Below are 18,684 nucleotides of genomic sequence, written 5' to 3'. Positions count from 1 at the left end.
AGGATCTGGGGACTGTTCAGTCCAAAAATACATAAGCCTATAAGGGTTGGTGCACAAAACTTCATAATATTTCCATGTGCATACAGAGTACAGCAATATTATCGTTACTACTGGTAGCATCTACTACAAGTTGGGCTATTAGGGTGCCCCAAGCTGCTTCAGTAGTCTGGACATTGCTAAGGTAACGCACTCTACTAATGGCAAGTGGTAACACTCATTAGTACCACATGTTACCGTAGCAACATTTGTGCTATTCAAATACAGCAGGTTGCGGTTATAGCGTAACTTGTGGTACACGCTGCTGGTAGTAGGGGTAATATTGCTGTGCACTATTTGGGTGTGGAAATATTACCACTAGCTAGTGTATCAGGCCAGGGGTGTAACTAAAAATCACAGGGCCTCCCTGCAAAACTTTGGATGGGGCCCCGCAGCTGTCATTGCTGGAGGGGGGGAGTGTTAATGGTAGCCCGAAGTCAGGGAGGGGGGAGTCGGGCCCCCGTTTCTGCCACTGTTTGTGCCTGCTGCTCCCCCTTTCTGTGCTGCGTCCCCTCCTGCCCCTAAAAATGGCCCTGGAGGGCCCCAAAGCCAGCCCCCCTCGGCTTCTTCCCCTAAGGTCCCCCCTGCGGGGCTATTGTTATGCCCAGGGCTGGCGTTACCATAGAGGCAAAGGGGGAAATTGTAATTTTGGGGCCCAGGGGCATAACAATAGACTCTGCAAGGGATGCAGCCGCAGGGGGGCCCAGAAGCCACAGGGGGCCCCATCCTGAGAGACTGAAAACTTAGGGCAAGGAGTGAAAAAACTTTCTGCTCTCTGCACAATTGTTCTAATGACTGCATCAGCTCAGACACTGATAACGAATTGTACAAAGTTTTGTAAACAAAGATTTCTCTATTCAGTGTGCGGGGGGAGGGGGGGGGGATCCAAAGTTTTGCAGGGGGGCCCAGTGAGTTTTAGTTACACCGCTGTAGGGGCTCCCAAGCATCTCCATCCCATCTTAACTGTTGCTCCCTGGGGCTTCTGCAGAGTCTTTGGCAGAGCAGCGTCTCACCTGTGCTGGAGGGCAGGTGAGACACTACACTGCCAAACACTCTGCAGGGGCCCCAGGGAACACAGTTAAGTTGGATGGTTATTAGGAAGGAGGGTCAGCAGCCAGCTCAGGGGCCCAGGAGGGAAATTTGTTGCAAAAAAGAGCCCCTAATGCCGCTTTTTGGCTGGGTCATGTCTGTTGGGGGTCCCTGGATTTATTCTACCCCGGGACCCCACTGTTACTAGAACCGGCCCTGGTTATGCCCCTGTATCAAGCCCTATGTGCTTGTGTTGATGCACATTGTGTGGTAGATTGTGAGCCCCGGTGAGGATCAGCTAGTGGCATGAATTTCTCAGTTTACTCGGTAAAGCCCTACAGAAAACCTGTCAGAGCCATATAAATGCATATCTTCAATATCTTACCTGCATGACACATAAGCAGAACTGGTAATCTTCTCCTATAACCTTTGTATCCACCCTTGAGGCCCCTTTGACACTGGCGGGTTGCGTTACCCTGTTTTTCCACAGAGTAACACCACACTAATTAAAGTCTATGGGGCATCTCATACCTGGCATGGTGTTATGCAATGCGCCAGAAGTCTCCAACTTGACGTCAAAGCATGTTAGGGGCCAGCATGCGCGGTGACTGGAAGTCATGTAAGTCTATGGGGACACCAGTTTTTTGAAATCTTTCTTGTTGCATTGAGCATGGGCAGAAGCATATTTTTTTTTCAATACACTTCCACGCAATTCCAATTTCGGCCACAGGAAGTAAGCGCTAGAGAGCCTCACTTCCTGCTTGCCTTGAAGCCAGAACAGAGATTACCGCACATTGCCACAGTAGTCCCTGAAGGCTAATTTTAGCTATTTTTTATCGCACCGCAGATTGCTTATACCGATGCTCCCAAGTGTGAAACTGGCTGAAAACAATATCCAACTATAGCCCCGATTCTATAATTAACCCTATATTCAACCCGTAATTTCATCCTAATCTATAAATCTAGTATAGCTTTCCTTTCCCAGCTGCTCGATCGTCATTTTAAAATGGATTGTCTCCATGGCCGGATTTCAGGCAAGGCCTCAAAGGCCATGGCCTAGGGCACCAGGAAAGCAAGGGGCGGGCTCTGGGCAGCAGTTGTAGTTAGCCTGCCAAACATTTGTCTTGCTACACATTTTGCACATAGTGGTGGGCGGCTACCAACAGCCGGATCTGGCACTCGCAGGATGAAGGGGCAGCGAACGGGTGCTTACAGTGCCTGTCACTCACCGAATGTGCCACTCATCGAGGAGTTTACAATCTAATCCCTGCTATCACTTCACTAACTGTCCTCAGAGAAGCCTACAATATAATTCCTGCTGAGTTGGGTGGGGGTGGGGGGGGTTAGTATGCTGTCAGTCCAGGAGCAGCTGGTGATAATGGGCCTTGGGTGATAAAAAGTACATATTTGGCCTCGATTGTCTCAAGAACTACACAGTCTTTTTGAAAAATGTTTCCCTTATTCCCACTATTCTCTTTAACCACTTAATGACAAGCTGACTTATAAAAACGTCCTTCTAGAGCCTCTTAATCCAGGACGTTTTTATATGTGCGCGTGCACATGAAAAAAGTGAAAAAATACACCTTTATTTCTAAATAGTATATTGTCACCATACTTTGTACTAGGGACATAATTAACCATTTCAGCCCGTGGGGATTTTTCACCTTATGCATCAGAGCAATTTTAACCCCCCCCCCCTTCATTCGCTAATAACTGTATCACTTCTTAACACAATTTATTAATCTATATCTTGTTTTTTTCACCACTAATTAGGCTTTCTTTGGGTGGTACATTTTGCTAAAAATTATTTTTTTATAAATGCATTTTAACAGGATTAATAAGAAAAAAAATGGAAAAAAATCATTATTTCTCAGTTTTCGTCCATTATAGCTTTAAAATAATCCACGCTTCCCATGTTCCCGTTAACTGATCTCAGGGCTACCGGGGGACAGCACGGGGGTGCGCCCGCGATCGCGTGCGGCACCGCAGCAGAGCAGCCGTCTGGATGTGAGCATCACGCCCGGGCAACTGAAATGGTTAAAATCTTGTGTTAACCAGAACAAATAGGCAGATAAAATGTGTGGGCTTTATGTACAGTAGCAGTGTTTATATTAAAACTATAGGGAATGAAATTGGAGAAATAGTGTATTTTTTCATTTTTTCCTTCCTTTTCCCTTTAAAATGCATAGAAAATAAAGTAATTACTGAAAACCAATATCAACCTCAAAAAAGCCTAATTGGTGGTGAAAAAAACAAGATATAGATCATTTCATTGTGATTAGTAGTGATTAAGCTATTGGCAAATAAAAGGGATGAGCACTGAAAGGTGAAAATCGCTCTTGTCCGTTAGGGTAAAAAACACTTTGGTGTGAAGTGGTTAAAGGGGAACTTCAGCCTAAACAAACATACTGTAATTAAGTTACATTAGTTATGTTAATTAAAATAGATAGGTAATAGAATCTCTTACCCACCCTGTTTTAAAAGAACAGGCAAATGTTTGTGGTTTCATGGGGGCAGCCATCTTTTTCATGGGGGCAGCCATCTTTTTCATGGGGGCTGCCATCTTTGTCATGGGGGCAGCCATCTTTTTGGTGTAAAGGAGGTGACAAGGAGCAGGAGACACCGTTCCAACTGTCCTGTGTCCTGATCACCCCTCCCGGCTGCACACGCTAGGCTTCAAATGTCAAATTCAAAATTTGAAAAAAAAAATGCACCAAAACAGAATGAGAACAATAACATCAGAAATCCCATCATGCTTTGCACAGCATCAGGGGAAAAATGCCTGGGCAGTTTTCTTCTGTGCAGCTAAAAATGGGACTTGGGTAAGAAAAACAAAGTTCTAATGCTGTGAAACTGTTAAAGAAACACTAGGCCTTTTCAGTGCTGCTGAGTAGATTTTTAGTCTGGAGGTTCACTTTAACATATCTAGCAAATTAGATGGTGCTAGCATGTACAGGGGCTTTGCTATGAACCTTTAAAGTCAGCCCCATTTATTTAGGGGAGATTTTCCATTCTCACTCATCCCTAGTTTGTTCTACATAAATTGTAAGTTTTAGTAAACCTTCATTGAATTGTCGTTTTCTAGGACATGTAAACATCACAGTGAAAACTGAAGCCCTGGAAACAAAGGAATTCTGTAACAATGAGATACCCGTAGTCCCTAAGAGGGGAAGAAGTGACACAATCATTAAGCCCATACTTGTTCAGGTCAGTATGAATAATATGTGCTATTCCAATCTCTAGTGTAATCCTGAACATGCAGATATGCATCACCGTTATGTATACCCCTATTTGTATCCATGCCATTGAAAAATAATTAGCATATACTGTTTGGTAAAACCTAAAATAAAAACTTGTCTCCCAACTTATTACCCACAAAATCATCCTACTTGCCTTTGACTGAAAGCAATATCATTGTGTGTTCACTATATAGCCATTCAATTGCCATATGATCGGCCTACTGACATTTAAATCCCTGAATAATCTGGGCCCTGGATACATGAAAGATATGTTGCAGCTGCGTAGCAATCCCCGCATCAGATCCACGGGTTCTAATAATCTAGTCATACCCAGAGTCCACTTGGAAACTTTTGGTCCCAGAGCCTTCTGTCATGCTGCCCCTACGTTTTGGAACTCCTTACCTCAGCAGATCAGGACAGCTCCATCCCTGGACGTGTTTAAATCCAGACTGAAAACCCACCTGTTCAGTTTGGCATTTGTAGAAATATAACTTTTGTTGTGTGAATACTTCATCCGACTACCAATTACTGAATCTGAGAGAGCCTAAGCGCTTTGAGTCCTATGGGAGAAAAGCACTATAGAAATGTTATTGTATTGTATATGCAGGAAGTACACCGCAATTTTACTGGTACCTCTGAAAAGGCAAGTAGATGCATAATTAGCATGCCACCAAATTACCTAGATAATGCTTACATTGATATAGTATTGCACACTATTTAAAGTGGACTTGAACTCTTGCACAGTACTGAAGAAATATAGAGAAATGTCCCCTTTATGTATTTAGAGAGTTTAGCATGTTTAGTTCTCCCTCATTTGTGCCTAATGACATGTTTTATTCTGATCTCTCCCGCGTCACTTGACTGCCAATGACAGAGATGGCAGATAAGGCCATTTGAAAGCACAGCAGGATAACAATATGTCTGATTCCATGAATCAGGAAGTAGACACACTGCAGATTTATTTTAGGATGTATCGGGTGTAACCAAGAAATGTTTTTTTTTGTTTTAAGGTTATTATGCTGTTGCATATCTTTTAGAGCAGAGAGGACATTCTAAGTTCAGGCCTACTTTAAGTTTCTTACTGTGCGGTATCATGGCAAGGAAAAGGTTGCCTAGGCAACACGGGCCATGCTAACTGCGCAACACATGCTGCTTACCTGACAGGAGTACCGCTAAAATTGTGATGTGTGCGATGTACACCACAATTTTACCGCAACTTATCGCCTAAGGAAAAAACACAGAAATTTTAATGCAACAAAAAAATGTCTTTCTGTGCAAACAAATGTTGGCTCCAGCAACAAATACCCAAAGATGGATATCATTGTATATCATTATTTAATTCATGAGTGATATACTGTATATAATATACATAATTTTTTTTTTTGCTGATTTACCTAGCCTGGAGGTGTCCTTGTGGAGAAGTCCTTAAGCTCTCTGCTTTGCATTCAAGAAGAAAAAGGTGAGATATATCAGAAGGGTGGGGACATTTATAAAGACTTTGTTATCCATCCTCCCTCTTCTTATTCAACTCCGACTCTTTCTGACCATATGTATTTCTGCATTCTAGATGCTTCTGTCAATCACAGCTTCTTTCAGCTGTTGTATAGGCATGTTCATAGCTTCACATATGCTGTCCATCCATCTTAGCCTCTGCTGTTTACTTCTTCATTTGCCCTTTTTTTTAATTTATTTTTTTAGAACTTCTAGCAGTCCAGAGAACGCTTTTGTTATCAATAGGAACACAATCTTTTTCAGGAGTTTTCAGCCCTGTTGTATTTTCTGCTGGGGGGAACTTGTGATTTTTACACAGATGACATTAAATTGTAACAAAAGGAAAGTAGTAAAACGGCAGTAGAGAGTAGAAGACAAACACTTTTTTACGTAATGTTCTGTAAGAATGTAATTCTGCTTTAGACTTTATTGATTTCTTATCAGGGAATTCAAAGACAGAGGAAATATCTCTAAAGGTTCCAGAGAACATTCTGAAGGATTCTGAAAGAGCTCATGTTACAGTACTAGGTGAGATATGTTTCATTTTCTTTTTAATTGTGTTAGTTTTCAGATAAAATAGTTTTTTGTTTTTTTTTTTAATCCGGAAAATATTAATAATACAGAATAAAAAATATGATAATGTGGTATATGTTAAGAGGTCCCCTTTGTTGGTTTCAATACAAAAAATGAAACACATGAAACAAACACATGGGAATAGTAACTACATTTACTGCTGTGGGGGGGGGGGGGGGATTTTACATGACAGAGTGCACTGGGGGGAGGGGGGGGGGGGGGGGTAATTGAGGCATACAGCAACATTAGTAACTTGAATATAAGCCGAGGCCCCCACTTTTGGGCCACCTCTTTTGACCCCCAAAACTCGGCTTATACTAGAGTATATACAGTACTTATAACGTATGTACTATTATAGTTTTCCTTGCCATAAACCCAGCACATTCACTCATTTCTGGAAGTGCTTCAGGCCATGGTGGCTTCTTTTCATATACAGTTATTTTGCTACTCTATTTTACATACACGTGCTTTGCATTCTTACATTTTAGGAGATCTCATGGGAACAGCTCTGCAGAACTTGGACCGTCTCCTGGCCATGCCGTATGGATGTGGAGAGCAGAACATGGTCCTATTTGCACCCAACATTTTCATTCTGCAGTATTTGAAGAAAACTCATCAGCTGACTGATGAGATCAAGAGTAAAGCCACTAAGTTCCTTGAGGGAGGTGAGACTTGTTTGAATCTGTTTTTTAGATATCTAATTGTTCATAATGGATCATTTTCAAGTATTTGGTGTAGTGGCTGCCCAGATAGTGTAATGGTTAAGGGCTCTGTCTGGTCTGGGTATGAATCTCTGCTCTGCCTACTCAGTAAGCCTACACCTATTCAGTAGGAGACCTTGGGCAAGTCTCCCTAACCTCGCTACTGCCTTTAGAGTGCTTCCTAGTGACTGCAGCTCTGGTGCTTTTAGTCCGCTAGGAGAAAAGTGCAATATAAATGTCCTGTGTCTGTCTGGCAGTACTATAAGCAACTTTATTTGTTCACAAAAAATGCTGTTTTTTTATTTTGTCTTAATTACTCTATTTTTGCATTTTTTTGGTTTAAGCCTCCTGCACACACTCAATCACTGCCTTCTTAAATGCCAACTTTCAATAAAATAGTGTTACAGTAGTAATACAATTTCACATATATTTTCACAATTATGGCCATATTTAATTGCAATTGAGACCTTCAATTGATTTTATGTAGTCCACATAGCAACTTCTGCCACTCTTTTCTACGTCCTTGTTTACAAACACCTATAAACACATGTAAATATTTGGTTTTCTTTTCTATTTTTAGAAAACTGAGTACGTATAGCACCATCTTGTGGCCAAAAAGTAAAACTACTTCCAAATACACCATTATTCACTTACCATAGAAAAATTAAATACATTTTCATTATTTTTGAAACTCCTTCACCCCTAACCCAAAATAAAATATTATCGCCATACTTTGTACTAGGGACACAATTTAAACATTGTAATTAGTGGGGTTCCTCAACTACTGACCTTCCCAAGATCAGGTGTTTTGTGCCTTCACTTGTTACCAATGTAAAGATCATGATGGCCACACTTGTTTTATGACCCTTCTGAGATAGGCCTCCAGGCTGTGAAAGGCACCAAGGGAAGGGGTGTAAACATGGTGGGGGGGGGGGGGGGGGGGAAGGGTGTGAATTGTAGTTACTCCACTGGTTTGATCATGGCTAAATAACACTATGGGGCAGCTCTACATACATTTGATCCTCAGCTAAAACCATGCAGAACGATTGTCTCGGTTGAGGATTATCTAGTGTGTTTATATGAGGCATTAGAGAGCTGTTTACAAAAATCAGTAGCATTTAGGAGTTTTTGCATGCCATGCATGCTCATGTGCATAAAACGGCTAAATACCGGGCAAATTACAATATATTTTTATGGGAAAATATACAAACACAAATGCAAACACGGACGTGCATTAGATGTGAAAAGATTTTTCTCCTTCCTGACAGACAGAAAGAGGGGTGAAAATTCTCCCACATTGTGAAAAAGCTAATTTTTTGCTGCCTGTGTACCAGTTTACCAGAGTAACCAAGCATCCCAGGGTAACCAAAACCACAAAAAAAAAAGTATAGGGGGCCAAAAGAGACCGAAAAACCTAAAAAAAGCAATGCTTGGTGTAATTTGCCTTATTAAAACAGAAGGAAACTTGCAATAATTCAGCTATAAGTAAACATTTGTGGTTACCCACAATGCACCACTACCGAATATGCAAAATTATCTTTTTATGTCCCTGTAGACAGACTAGAATCTATAACTGCTAGTGTATAGCAAGCCTATAGCTTTAAATTTTACACAGCCACATCAACTCCACATGTAGACAGGCTGTTTTGGACTTTTGGTCCTCCTCAGTACATGGCAGGGATTGGTATGGCTTTATGGGATTGGGCTTGGACCAGTACAACAATGGTACTGGTCGAAGCTTTATCTCATACAGCCATATCAATCTCTGCCATGTACTGAGGAGGCCCAAAAGTCCAAACCAAGCTGTCTACACGTGGGGTTGATGTGGCTGTGTAAAATGTATAAGTTATAGGCTTGCTTCACAATTTACCAAAGTAAAATAAGATTTTAGTTAGTATTGGGTTAATGTGTAAAATGTTGAAAACATGTAAACTATACAGCTGACTAATTACCATTTCTGAAGAGAGACTTTTTTTAAAACTATAAATCTCCCATGCAGGATATCAACGACAGCTGACCTATAAACGTGATGAAGGATCTTATAGTGCTTTCGGAAAGAATGATAAAGCGGGAAACACATGGTAGGTAGATATGTTCTACAACACACTTGCCTTTGACAGACAAATTTAAAATACTTATAGCCTATAGGCATAAGCGGACATAATATTTAAAGGCATAAGTTAATTCCAAACAAAGTGTTGTGGGTGAGAGCCAAAGAAGAACCAATGGATTTGCAAGAACATTGAGCTAGAGGCCTTAAGGTGGAATCCCCAAGATAGACAAAAAAGAAGGGGACCAAAAGCTAGATTACAAGGACATCATGGACCAAGATAGGCAAGATTGCTGAAAGAGTGGAACGTGTTTATTGGGGCCCTTTGATCCAGTGAGAGACATAGGCATAAAAAGATGCATGAGCTAAAAAGGAATGATTCACTCACCAGGGGCTTTTTTAAGCCCCTAGAAGTCTATCTGTCGGCACTGAAGTTCCACTGTGCTCAAGGCTACTGTTGTCCCCTCCCAACCCCACCTTCGCCCGTAATATCTTCTATGCATGCGTGGTTGGGCCGGTGCCACTCATGATTGCACTCCCATGGCCGGGAGCTCTCTACGCTTGTGCAGTTCACAAGGACTTGAACTGCCCAAGCAGCGAGAACTCCCAGCCATGGGAGCACAATCATAGGGGGCGCGCAGCCCAACCACGCATGTGCAGATGACCGCAACCCAGCTGCAGGTTGCACTCTTACGGAGGAGACCGTGGCAGCCTTGAGTAGGCAAAACTTCAGCCCAGGACAAATAGATTTCAGGTAGATTGGAAGAAGCCCCAGGTGTTTAAAGTGTATCTGTCCTTTTTTAGCACATGTAGCCATTAAGTCAAGTAATGTCATAAGCTGGCAAAACAGGGGGACCTTTTTTTTTCTCCAGACACTTGTAATGTGGCATATAGATCTACAAAACATGAAAACTACTTTATTTTTTAATATAAAATAAAACTGTGGGATAGCTTAAAAAAAGTCATTTTAGGAGTAGAAGTAGGATGATAGATACAATTGTTTATTGCCTCAAATTATTTTCACCTAATGTCTAAATACTTTTTCACAGGTTGACTGCCTTCGTAGTGAAGTCATTCAGCAAAGCTCAGCCATACATCTTCATAGATAGAAGTCACCTTAATGACTCCTTCAACTGGCTGAAGAATCATCGAAACGAGAGTGGCTGTTTCCGTAGTGTGGGGAGACTCTTCAATAATGCTATGAAGGTACTTTTACTCTTTCTGTCTCTGATGACAATGACACATGGAAATGTAGACTATGGCCTCAATTCACTAAGCTTTATCAAACACTTTACCGAACGATTGATAATTTACTTCATGGGTAAAATCTCATTTTGAATTCACTAAGGTGTTATATATTTATTGAATGTTTTATTGATAAAACGTTCAGTAGATCTATAACACCTTAGTGAATTCAAAATGAGATTTTACCCATTAGATAAATTATCAAACGTTCGGTAAAGTGTTTGATAAAGCTTAGTGAATTGAGGCCTATGTAGACAACTGTAATGGTGCCCTGTCATGTGACACTATCAAGTAATTTAATAATTTTCATGTCAATTAAAAATGGTGTCCTCAAATAAAACCACCTGCATGCATTCCAATACGTCTTCTTTCAACTCAAGTTCAAAACATACCAGATGGTAATAAACTACAAGAAGAGCTGATAAGGTGATGTAATCAGGGATGGTCAGAACTTCCAAGTTCTGAATCGGCTACAATTCTGACATTTTTCACAGAATTTTCAAACCAATTCCAAATTTGTGAGTTTCAAATTTTAATTGCAAAATAGTGAAGATGTAATTTGTCAATTTAAGATGAACTATAGTTAGTGCAAATTTGCCCTCCCCCCCGCAAAAAAAAAAAAAAAAAACAACAACAAAAAATAAAAATAAAAGTTACAATTTTGCATAGAATTTGCACTTTCAGCATGATCAATTTGGATGGTCAAAATAGTCAAGCCTCAAGTCAAGTGCACCAAAATTCAAAAATTTTGAGTTGAATTCCAAAAACCTTCAAATTTTGTGGGTGGAATATGCATGGTGAAATTCAAATTTACTGTAAATATATATTTCTGTAGTGATCATAAGACTAAAAATGGTTAGTGTGAAGCAGAATTGTGATTTCACCTTGCATTTTTTGCTTTGAATTTTGGTACAGTTTTCCAATACATGTCACCTGAGCATGCTTAGTAGAAATGTTTCACTATTTGTGTGGAAAACCGTTACACATTATGAAAATGTAATTTTGCATAACATTTAAGATTTAGATGTTGAAATTCCATGAATTTTGACCTTTCACTTGAAATAGCGAAAATCTGGTGCAAAAGTTGGAGTACAGATAATGCTCAGTAGACATGTTTCCTTATTTTTCTGAAAACACAAGTTTGTGAATATAATTTTGCCTAACTTTCAGATATATGTGAATTTCAAATCCCAACGCAAGATCGCTAAATCCCGATACAAAAGTTGGAATTTGGGATTCTGGGAAATTTGTGACCTCATCCCTAAATCTTAAGTGGCCTAAATCTTAATGGAGAGAACAATTCCTTTAAAGAGGAATTTTAACCCAGGATTGAATCTCATACCAATCAGTAGCTGAGAGTCAAGACCCCCTTTCCCACAAGAAAACTTTACCTTTTCTGAACCAGATCATCTGTGTTGTTTGTGTGGATATTGTGGTGAAACCTTTCCCACAGTGCGATGACATGGTCATGACAGTTTCCTGTCAGTAAACCTCTTTGCATTGTGGGAAATAACTGCTGTTTCTGGCTGCCAAGCAAGCAGTTATCACCCTTGGTGCAAAGTTCCTCTTTAAAGGGACACTGAAGTCTCAAAAAAAAAAGTGTTTTTATTTAACAAATAAATAAATTAACATATTAGCCCTAACAAAAACCGCTGCATTCCCGCCGCTGTAAACTATCTAAATCCCCCCTAACTCACCCTCCCTCTCCCCAGCAAAATCCACAACTTTCTCAGTCATGGATTTTGCTGCCCTAAGCGCTTCCGTGTGAGGCAGAGCTATGAGCTGCAGCCCTGCCTCACACGTATCTGTCAGCGGCGGATCTCTGCCTCTCCCCCGCCCCTCTCAGTGAAGGAAGATTGAGAGGGGCGGGGGGAGAGGCGGCAATCCGAGCTGACAGACGCGCTGAGAGGCAGAGCTGCGGCTCATAGCTCTGCCTCTCACAGAAGCGCTGCCCGGATTGCCCCCCGGGGAGTTTGGGGGGATTTAGATTTATATTTTTGAGACTTCAGAGTCTCTTTAAATATGTTATTTAAAAATTACTATAAAATTATAGAGCTGAACTTTTTTTTTATTTATTTTTTTTTATCCCCGCAAAGGTAGAATTTTCCTAGTTTTAAGTTCTAACGCGTTCTTTAAATGAAGTTTTCTGTTAATGGGGGCCCTTTATTTGTGTTTCTGTTATAGGGAGGAATAGAAGATGAGATCTCTCTCAGCGCTTATGTTACCATAGCTCTGTTGGAGGCTGGGCTTACTGCTGAGGTAAGTGATCGTGCTGTGAATAAAATTATTCCTCAAGTTATATCACCATAGCAGTAAATATTTAAATGTTTTTCTCCCCCGTTTGTAATCTGCTTAGTAAGATTGCTAAACGCACCTTATTGATTTGCCTATCCCGGTTATATATTAGCAATCGGAATTTTGCACCTCCCTTTATGTCCATGTTACCTTCCCCCTCCCACTATGTTGCCCCTTATGGCCATGAGGACCAATCTGCCAGGAGTCATATAATATATGTAGATACCAAGACCTCAAAACTTCTTCTAGCCACAACAAATGCTTGGGAGGGTGAGGCTGTATTGGTGGGCTGGAGGGTAAGAAGTTGAGGTCTCTCTTAGCCCCGCCCCGCATGACTTTAGGGGATGTTCATCAGTAGTTATGCCTCTGTCCTCCTTTGAGAGCATAAGCATCATGGGAAGCACCATAGTGCACAATGGAAAATTGTGGCTTGCTGGTCCTTGGATTTGGTGCCATTGCTCACTCAGCTTTTACATGGTGAAGCACAGGCTATTGGTTTTACGAACTGGTGATGAGGCAACTTTGACCTAACCAAGCGTCAAGAAAGGAAGACAACAGAAGATGAATATTAACTAGGGTTACAGTTTAAGGTTACAGAATACCCAAGCAGCTTAGGGTGACCCAAAAACTACTAAGAAAGTATGGGGGACTAAAAGAGACCAAAAAGCTCTCATACTAAAAAGCAATGCTAAGTGTAATTTGCCTTCTTAAAACAGAATGCCATCTCTTTATGGGGAATTCTGAGGAGTTTATTTAACTTCAATAATACTTGGTGAATGACAGCTGCTCCATCCAATTGCCAAAAAAAGTGTAAAGCGAGCAGGGAGGCTGGCCAGAGTCTTTGTATAAATCCTTTTCAGGTAGCATATTTATAAAGAATAAAGACTATGCTGAGAATCCCTCACAGAAAGATGGACTAGCCCGAAACCTGTCGCTTCTGTCAGATTTCTACTACCTACTGTAAGTGACAGCAACATAGGAGAAAAGTAATTTATGGCTCATTTTACTCTGGAAGAAATGTACTTCTTATTTGTACATGTTTACATTTATTTTACATTTTATATTTTTTCGTGATAGTGGTCCACAGTTTTATTTAAAATCCCAACATTGTGTCTGCATGTGAACTTGCTTTACCTCTCATCCTTATCAGAGGCAAAAAAGTAATTTATTATGGCCTCGATTCATCATTGTCTTTGCAATAGCTTTTTCCAGTTCGTTAAATTACCGAATTCGAAGTTTATCGATTTCTAGTTGTATTCATCAAGGTTTTTCCGCATTCGGTGTGAATTCGATAATGAGGTAATAACTCGGTAACGTGTCTATTTCCATTTTACAGCGGTAATTTAACACAAGGCCATACGATTCCCATGGAATTGTGGGTAAAAAGGCAGTCCTTTGAACACCACATAGCAACATTCTGAATAGGGCTTAACACCTGGACCAGGATTCTGGAAGTGGCTTGGGACAATCCCACAATTTCGCCAGCTACGGCATGATAGGAGCCTTTTCTGAAAAAATGTAGTGCAGCTAGCAATTTAGTTAACCCTGGCACTGCCTGTGTTCTTTTACAAGATGATGTCCTGGTATAGCAAATAAATCCATTCTCTTGCAAATTGATTTAGTTCTAGACCTTATTCTTGCCCTTCTGCGCCTTTGAATCACTCTCAGCTGATACCTAACCACTTCAAATGGCTCCATCTTCTCTGTCAGCAATGATCTGACAGGAATAACGACAGAGCAGTGAAAGAGATACCTAATCCTAAATGTAACGCTAAACCACGCCCACTTTCATTTTCATGAATTTCACTTTCTTCCGTTTTACCGCATCATTACCGAATGATTACCGAATGCTCACTAACAGCTGTAGATAACTTTGATGAATCCTAAAATCAACTTATCAAGTTTGGTATTTTACCGAGCTGTTGGTAATTGATTCGATAAGTCTTGATGAATCAAGGCCTATGTTATCTTGATGCTGGTAGCTGTACAACTGCTTTGAGCTGGCCACTGGCCAATTTCTCCTACTGATGTGACTGAACATAGTAGGGCCTGTTGCTTTCAGGCGGATACAATAGTAGACTAGAAGTTGGACAACAGGAGAAGCGAAACACATCTATGTTGGCACTTTAGAAATTGAATAACAAAATTATTTTTTTGCAGGATCACGTAGTTAGTGATGCACTTTCTTGCCTGCGGAAGGCAGCTGTGGATGTAAGCAATGTATACACCCAGGCTTTACTGGCTTATACCTTCACCCTGAGTGGAGATGCAGAACTCAGGAAGAGTTTATTAGACAAACTGGATACAAAAGCTGTCAGAGAAGGTAAGAAATACACCCGGGGACATACTAATAACAGTACAACAGTACAGATTAGTAAGATAACTCAGACCCTAAAACATCTGTGGAGAGATTTTGTTATTGGATCTAACCTTCTCTACCATCATTTTCTTGATATGTTATGAACAAGATGTGAGATGCCACCACTAGGCATGGTACTCTGACCAGACAGACATTGTCAACCATTTCTTATCACGTAACATTGGCCAAAGCTTGACCCATCAATGTGGATACATTTTGAAAGCAAGTGTTTAACATTTCTTATATATAATGTAGATACGAAGGAGGCACTCAAAAGGTGTAAATAAACTCGCATGTATTTGATCGATTGCAAACACAACATGTTTTGGGGTTCCCCCATTCCTTAAGTGTATCCCTGAGGAAGGAGGACACCCCAAAACGTGTTTGCACTCGATAAAATGATCACAAGTTTATTTACGTCTTTTGAGTGCCTCCTTCATTTCTACATTGTGCATCTTTATGTGGATTGGTGACACACAGAAGGGTTGTGCAGACCAGGTGCGTGAAGCTTGGTAGAGGCTACTCCAGCACACTTGTCTACCGCCAACATTTCTTATGTATAGAAATGTTTTCTAATGTTGGGTGAATTTTTCCAGTTTAGTGCAACATCAAAAACTTGAAATTAAACCTGTAGTGAAAAAAATGCCTCAAAGAGGTAGTTACCTGGTGAGGGAGAAGCTTCTCGATCCTGAAGAGGCCCCCCCCGGTCAAACCGTTTCAGCGTCAGGACCCCTCAAAGTACACCGACAAGGTCTTGTTGGGTCCACTCTACTGCCCAAATGTGATGAGTGTTGAAGGCTCACATGTCTGACGTCATGACTCCTCCCCTCCTCCAGTGTCACAGCAAGTGTCTGAACCACATGACATGTAGTGCCAGGTAAGCCTTTAACACTCACCACCGACATGAGGGTGGGGGCACCGTCCGGGTTTCTGTCCGGTCCGTCAGTTGTCAGGAAGCCAAATCCATCACTGTACGCATCGGGGATAGATGATCGATGAGATGCAAATATTTCCAAGTTCATGCTGATTTATGTAAATTTTTATGCAAATATATGCATCTTGAAAATGGATCAATCAATTTAATAATCACATGACTCCAGCACAGGTATATTAATATGAAAGTGTGGCAAGCTCGACACATTACCCACAGTGACCCAGCTTGTTTAGTAGCTTACCCATATTATTCTTTGAAATAGTTGTTAGAGACTTTATAAGCATTGTTCCTGCTATACCTCCTATCACCCTTCCATTGTGTTCTCATGTCAGTGTTATTTTACCTGCAATGACTATTTTCAGGATGTTATATTATTATTATTATTATTATTATTATTATTATTGATTTATAAAGCACCAAGTATTCCGTGGCGCTGTACAAAGTAAGAAACAAACATGGGGTGCAAAAAAAAAATGCAAGCAATAGTAAACACCAATATACAAAATACAGAGTTTGTACAAAGTACAGGATCAGTGCAAAGTACAGAATTGGTAATATAACAGTGACAAAATTAACATGAATAAGTGTGTAACAAAATTCAAGACACAAAAGGGTGAAAGGGCCCTGCCTTTGCACGCTTACAATCTAAAGAAATGGGGAAAGGTCAAAAAGTAAATTGGCCTAAGGGTATATGCGTGATGGAAAAAGGGAGTTTTGAGGGAGCGTTTAAAGGGGCACTATAGCGAAAAACTGTAAAATGTAAAATATGTGCAAACATATACAAATAAGAAGTACATTTTTTTCCAGAGTAAAATGATAGTGTTGGGCGAACAGTGTTCGCCACTGTTCGGGTTCTGCAGAACATCACCCTGTTCGGGTGATGTTCGAGTTCGGCCGAACACCTGATGGTGTTCGGCCTTTTAAGTTCGGGTTCGCCCCGAACTACTAATTGGCCGCCGAACAGGGCCCCTGTTCGGCCGAACAGGGCCCTGTTCGGCCGAATACTGCCCCCCTATGGGGTCGCAGGCATAAGGGGGGAGCATGCCCCGATCGCGGGGGGGGGGGGGGGTCGGAAATTCCCCCCACCCCCTCCGCTAGCGCTCCCCCCTCTGCCCGCTTCCCCATACAAAAGTTTCAGGAAGTACCGGTCCGGTGGTAGTGGGTGGCTGGCAGTGGGCGGCACTGTGAAGTGAGTGACTGAGGAGGAGGAGTCCGGAGAGTGACGCGTTGAGGGAGTCCGGGCAGCGGGCGGTTCAGCAGTAGTACGGTACATGTTCCCCCCCTTATGCCTGCGACCCCATAGGGCCCTCAAAAGCGGGATGTTCGGGGAGTTCGGGGTTCGGCCCGAACATGCCGAACATTGCGGCCATGTTCGGCGAACTTTCCCGAACCCGAACATCCAGGTGTTCGCCCAACACTATAAAATGAGCCATAAATTACTTTTCTCCTATGTTGCTATCACTTACAGTAGGCAGTAGAAATCTGACAGAAGTGACAGGTTTTGGACTAGTCCATCTCTTCATAGGGGGTTCTCAGCAAGGCTTTTATTCTTTATAAAGATATTCCCTGAAAAGGATTTAAACAATAATGCTGGCCAGCTTCCCTGCTCCCTACACAGTTTTTTGGCAGTTGGAAGGAGCAACTGCCATTCACTAAGTGCTTTTGAAAATAAATATATCTCTGAGAATCCCCTATAAAGAGATGGACTAGTCCAAAGCCTGTCACTTCTGTCAGATTTCTACTACCTACTGTAAGTGAGAGCAACATAGGAGAAATGTAATTTATGGCTCATTTTACTCTGGAAAAAATGTACTTATTTGTATATTTGCACATATTTTAAATTTTACAGTTTTTCGCTGTAGTGCCCCTTTAAAGATATCAAAGATTGGAGAACGACAGATGTGTTGTGGTAGAGGATTCCAGAGGAGGGGTGAGGCACGTGAGAAATCTTGTATACGGGAGTGCAAGGAGGTTATTCTAGAGAAGGACAATAGAAGGTCATGTGCAGATCTGAGAATTATAAAATTCCGTGTTTTTTATTTTTTTTATTTTTTACTTTATTTCTTTTTGTCTACAGCTGGACAGATTCACTGGAAACGAGATACTGAACCTCCTGCCACAGATTTCTATTGGTATCGTGCTCCATCAGCAGAGGTGGAGATGACCGCCTATGTTCTCCTGGCTATGATGACCTCTCCGGAACCAGACCTTGGAAAAGCTGCCGAGATTGTGAACTGGATGAGCAAACAGCAGAACCCCTACGGAGGATTCTCTTCCACACAGGTGACCAATCAGAAGGAAGTAGGGTGGCTAAACATTAGGGATGATTGGAATTGCCCATTTCTGATTCTGCAAAAATTCCAATTTCCGCCAATGACCATTTACGATTTTCTGTTTTTATTTTAAAAAAAAAAGGAAATCTGAAAAACAGAACCTTGTGATTGGTCTAAAATGACTGTGGTAATCCGATTTTTGTGGAAAAATTCAGCATTCTCTGATTGGTCCGATGCTTCCGAGTTCTGTGATCAGGGCTAAAATCAAACAGTTGAGGTAAATTGGAATTCCGATCGGAAATGCGGAAATTTAAATTTCGCGGAATCAGAGTAAGCATCCCTAATAAACAATGACGCATTGCATTTGCAATCTGGCATGATTGCGCTTTGCTACTGATTCCTTCTGTAGGAGAAATCATGTAAAATAAAACGGGAAGTAGAAGTGACAAATGAAACTAT

At 41.2% G+C, this 18,684-nt stretch overlaps 1 protein-coding gene across 2 annotated transcripts in view; it reads left to right on the top strand.

The window, feature by feature from the left end:
• Positions 1–18,684, top strand: part of LOC137535654 (alpha-2-macroglobulin-like) — a 143,764-nt gene that overhangs the window by 97,262 nt on the left and 27,818 nt on the right. The window contains exons 21-29 of one of the 2 annotated variants that reach the window (XM_068257514.1): positions 4,151–4,272; positions 5,703–5,763; positions 6,240–6,323; positions 6,857–7,033; positions 9,069–9,150; positions 10,169–10,325; positions 12,549–12,623; positions 14,820–14,982; positions 18,030–18,235. In XM_068257514.1, the coding sequence (XP_068113615.1) occupies positions 4,151–4,272; positions 5,703–5,763; positions 6,240–6,323; positions 6,857–7,033; positions 9,069–9,150; positions 10,169–10,325; positions 12,549–12,623; positions 14,820–14,982; positions 18,030–18,235 (1,127 nt within the window). Of the gene's footprint in view, positions 1–4,150; positions 4,273–5,702; positions 5,764–6,218; positions 6,324–6,856; positions 7,034–9,068; positions 9,151–10,168; positions 10,326–12,548; positions 12,624–14,819; positions 14,983–18,029; positions 18,236–18,684 lie in introns of both variants that reach the window. The other variant, XM_068257513.1, reaches the window with a different exon arrangement.

This window comes from Hyperolius riggenbachi, chromosome 10 (genome assembly GCF_040937935.1).
Source record: "Hyperolius riggenbachi isolate aHypRig1 chromosome 10, aHypRig1.pri, whole genome shotgun sequence".
In the NCBI taxonomy this organism is placed as follows: domain Eukaryota; kingdom Metazoa; phylum Chordata; class Amphibia; order Anura; family Hyperoliidae; genus Hyperolius; species Hyperolius riggenbachi.
Note: the sequence above shows the minus strand (reverse complement) of the source record. Positions and strands in the feature narration are given on the sequence as shown.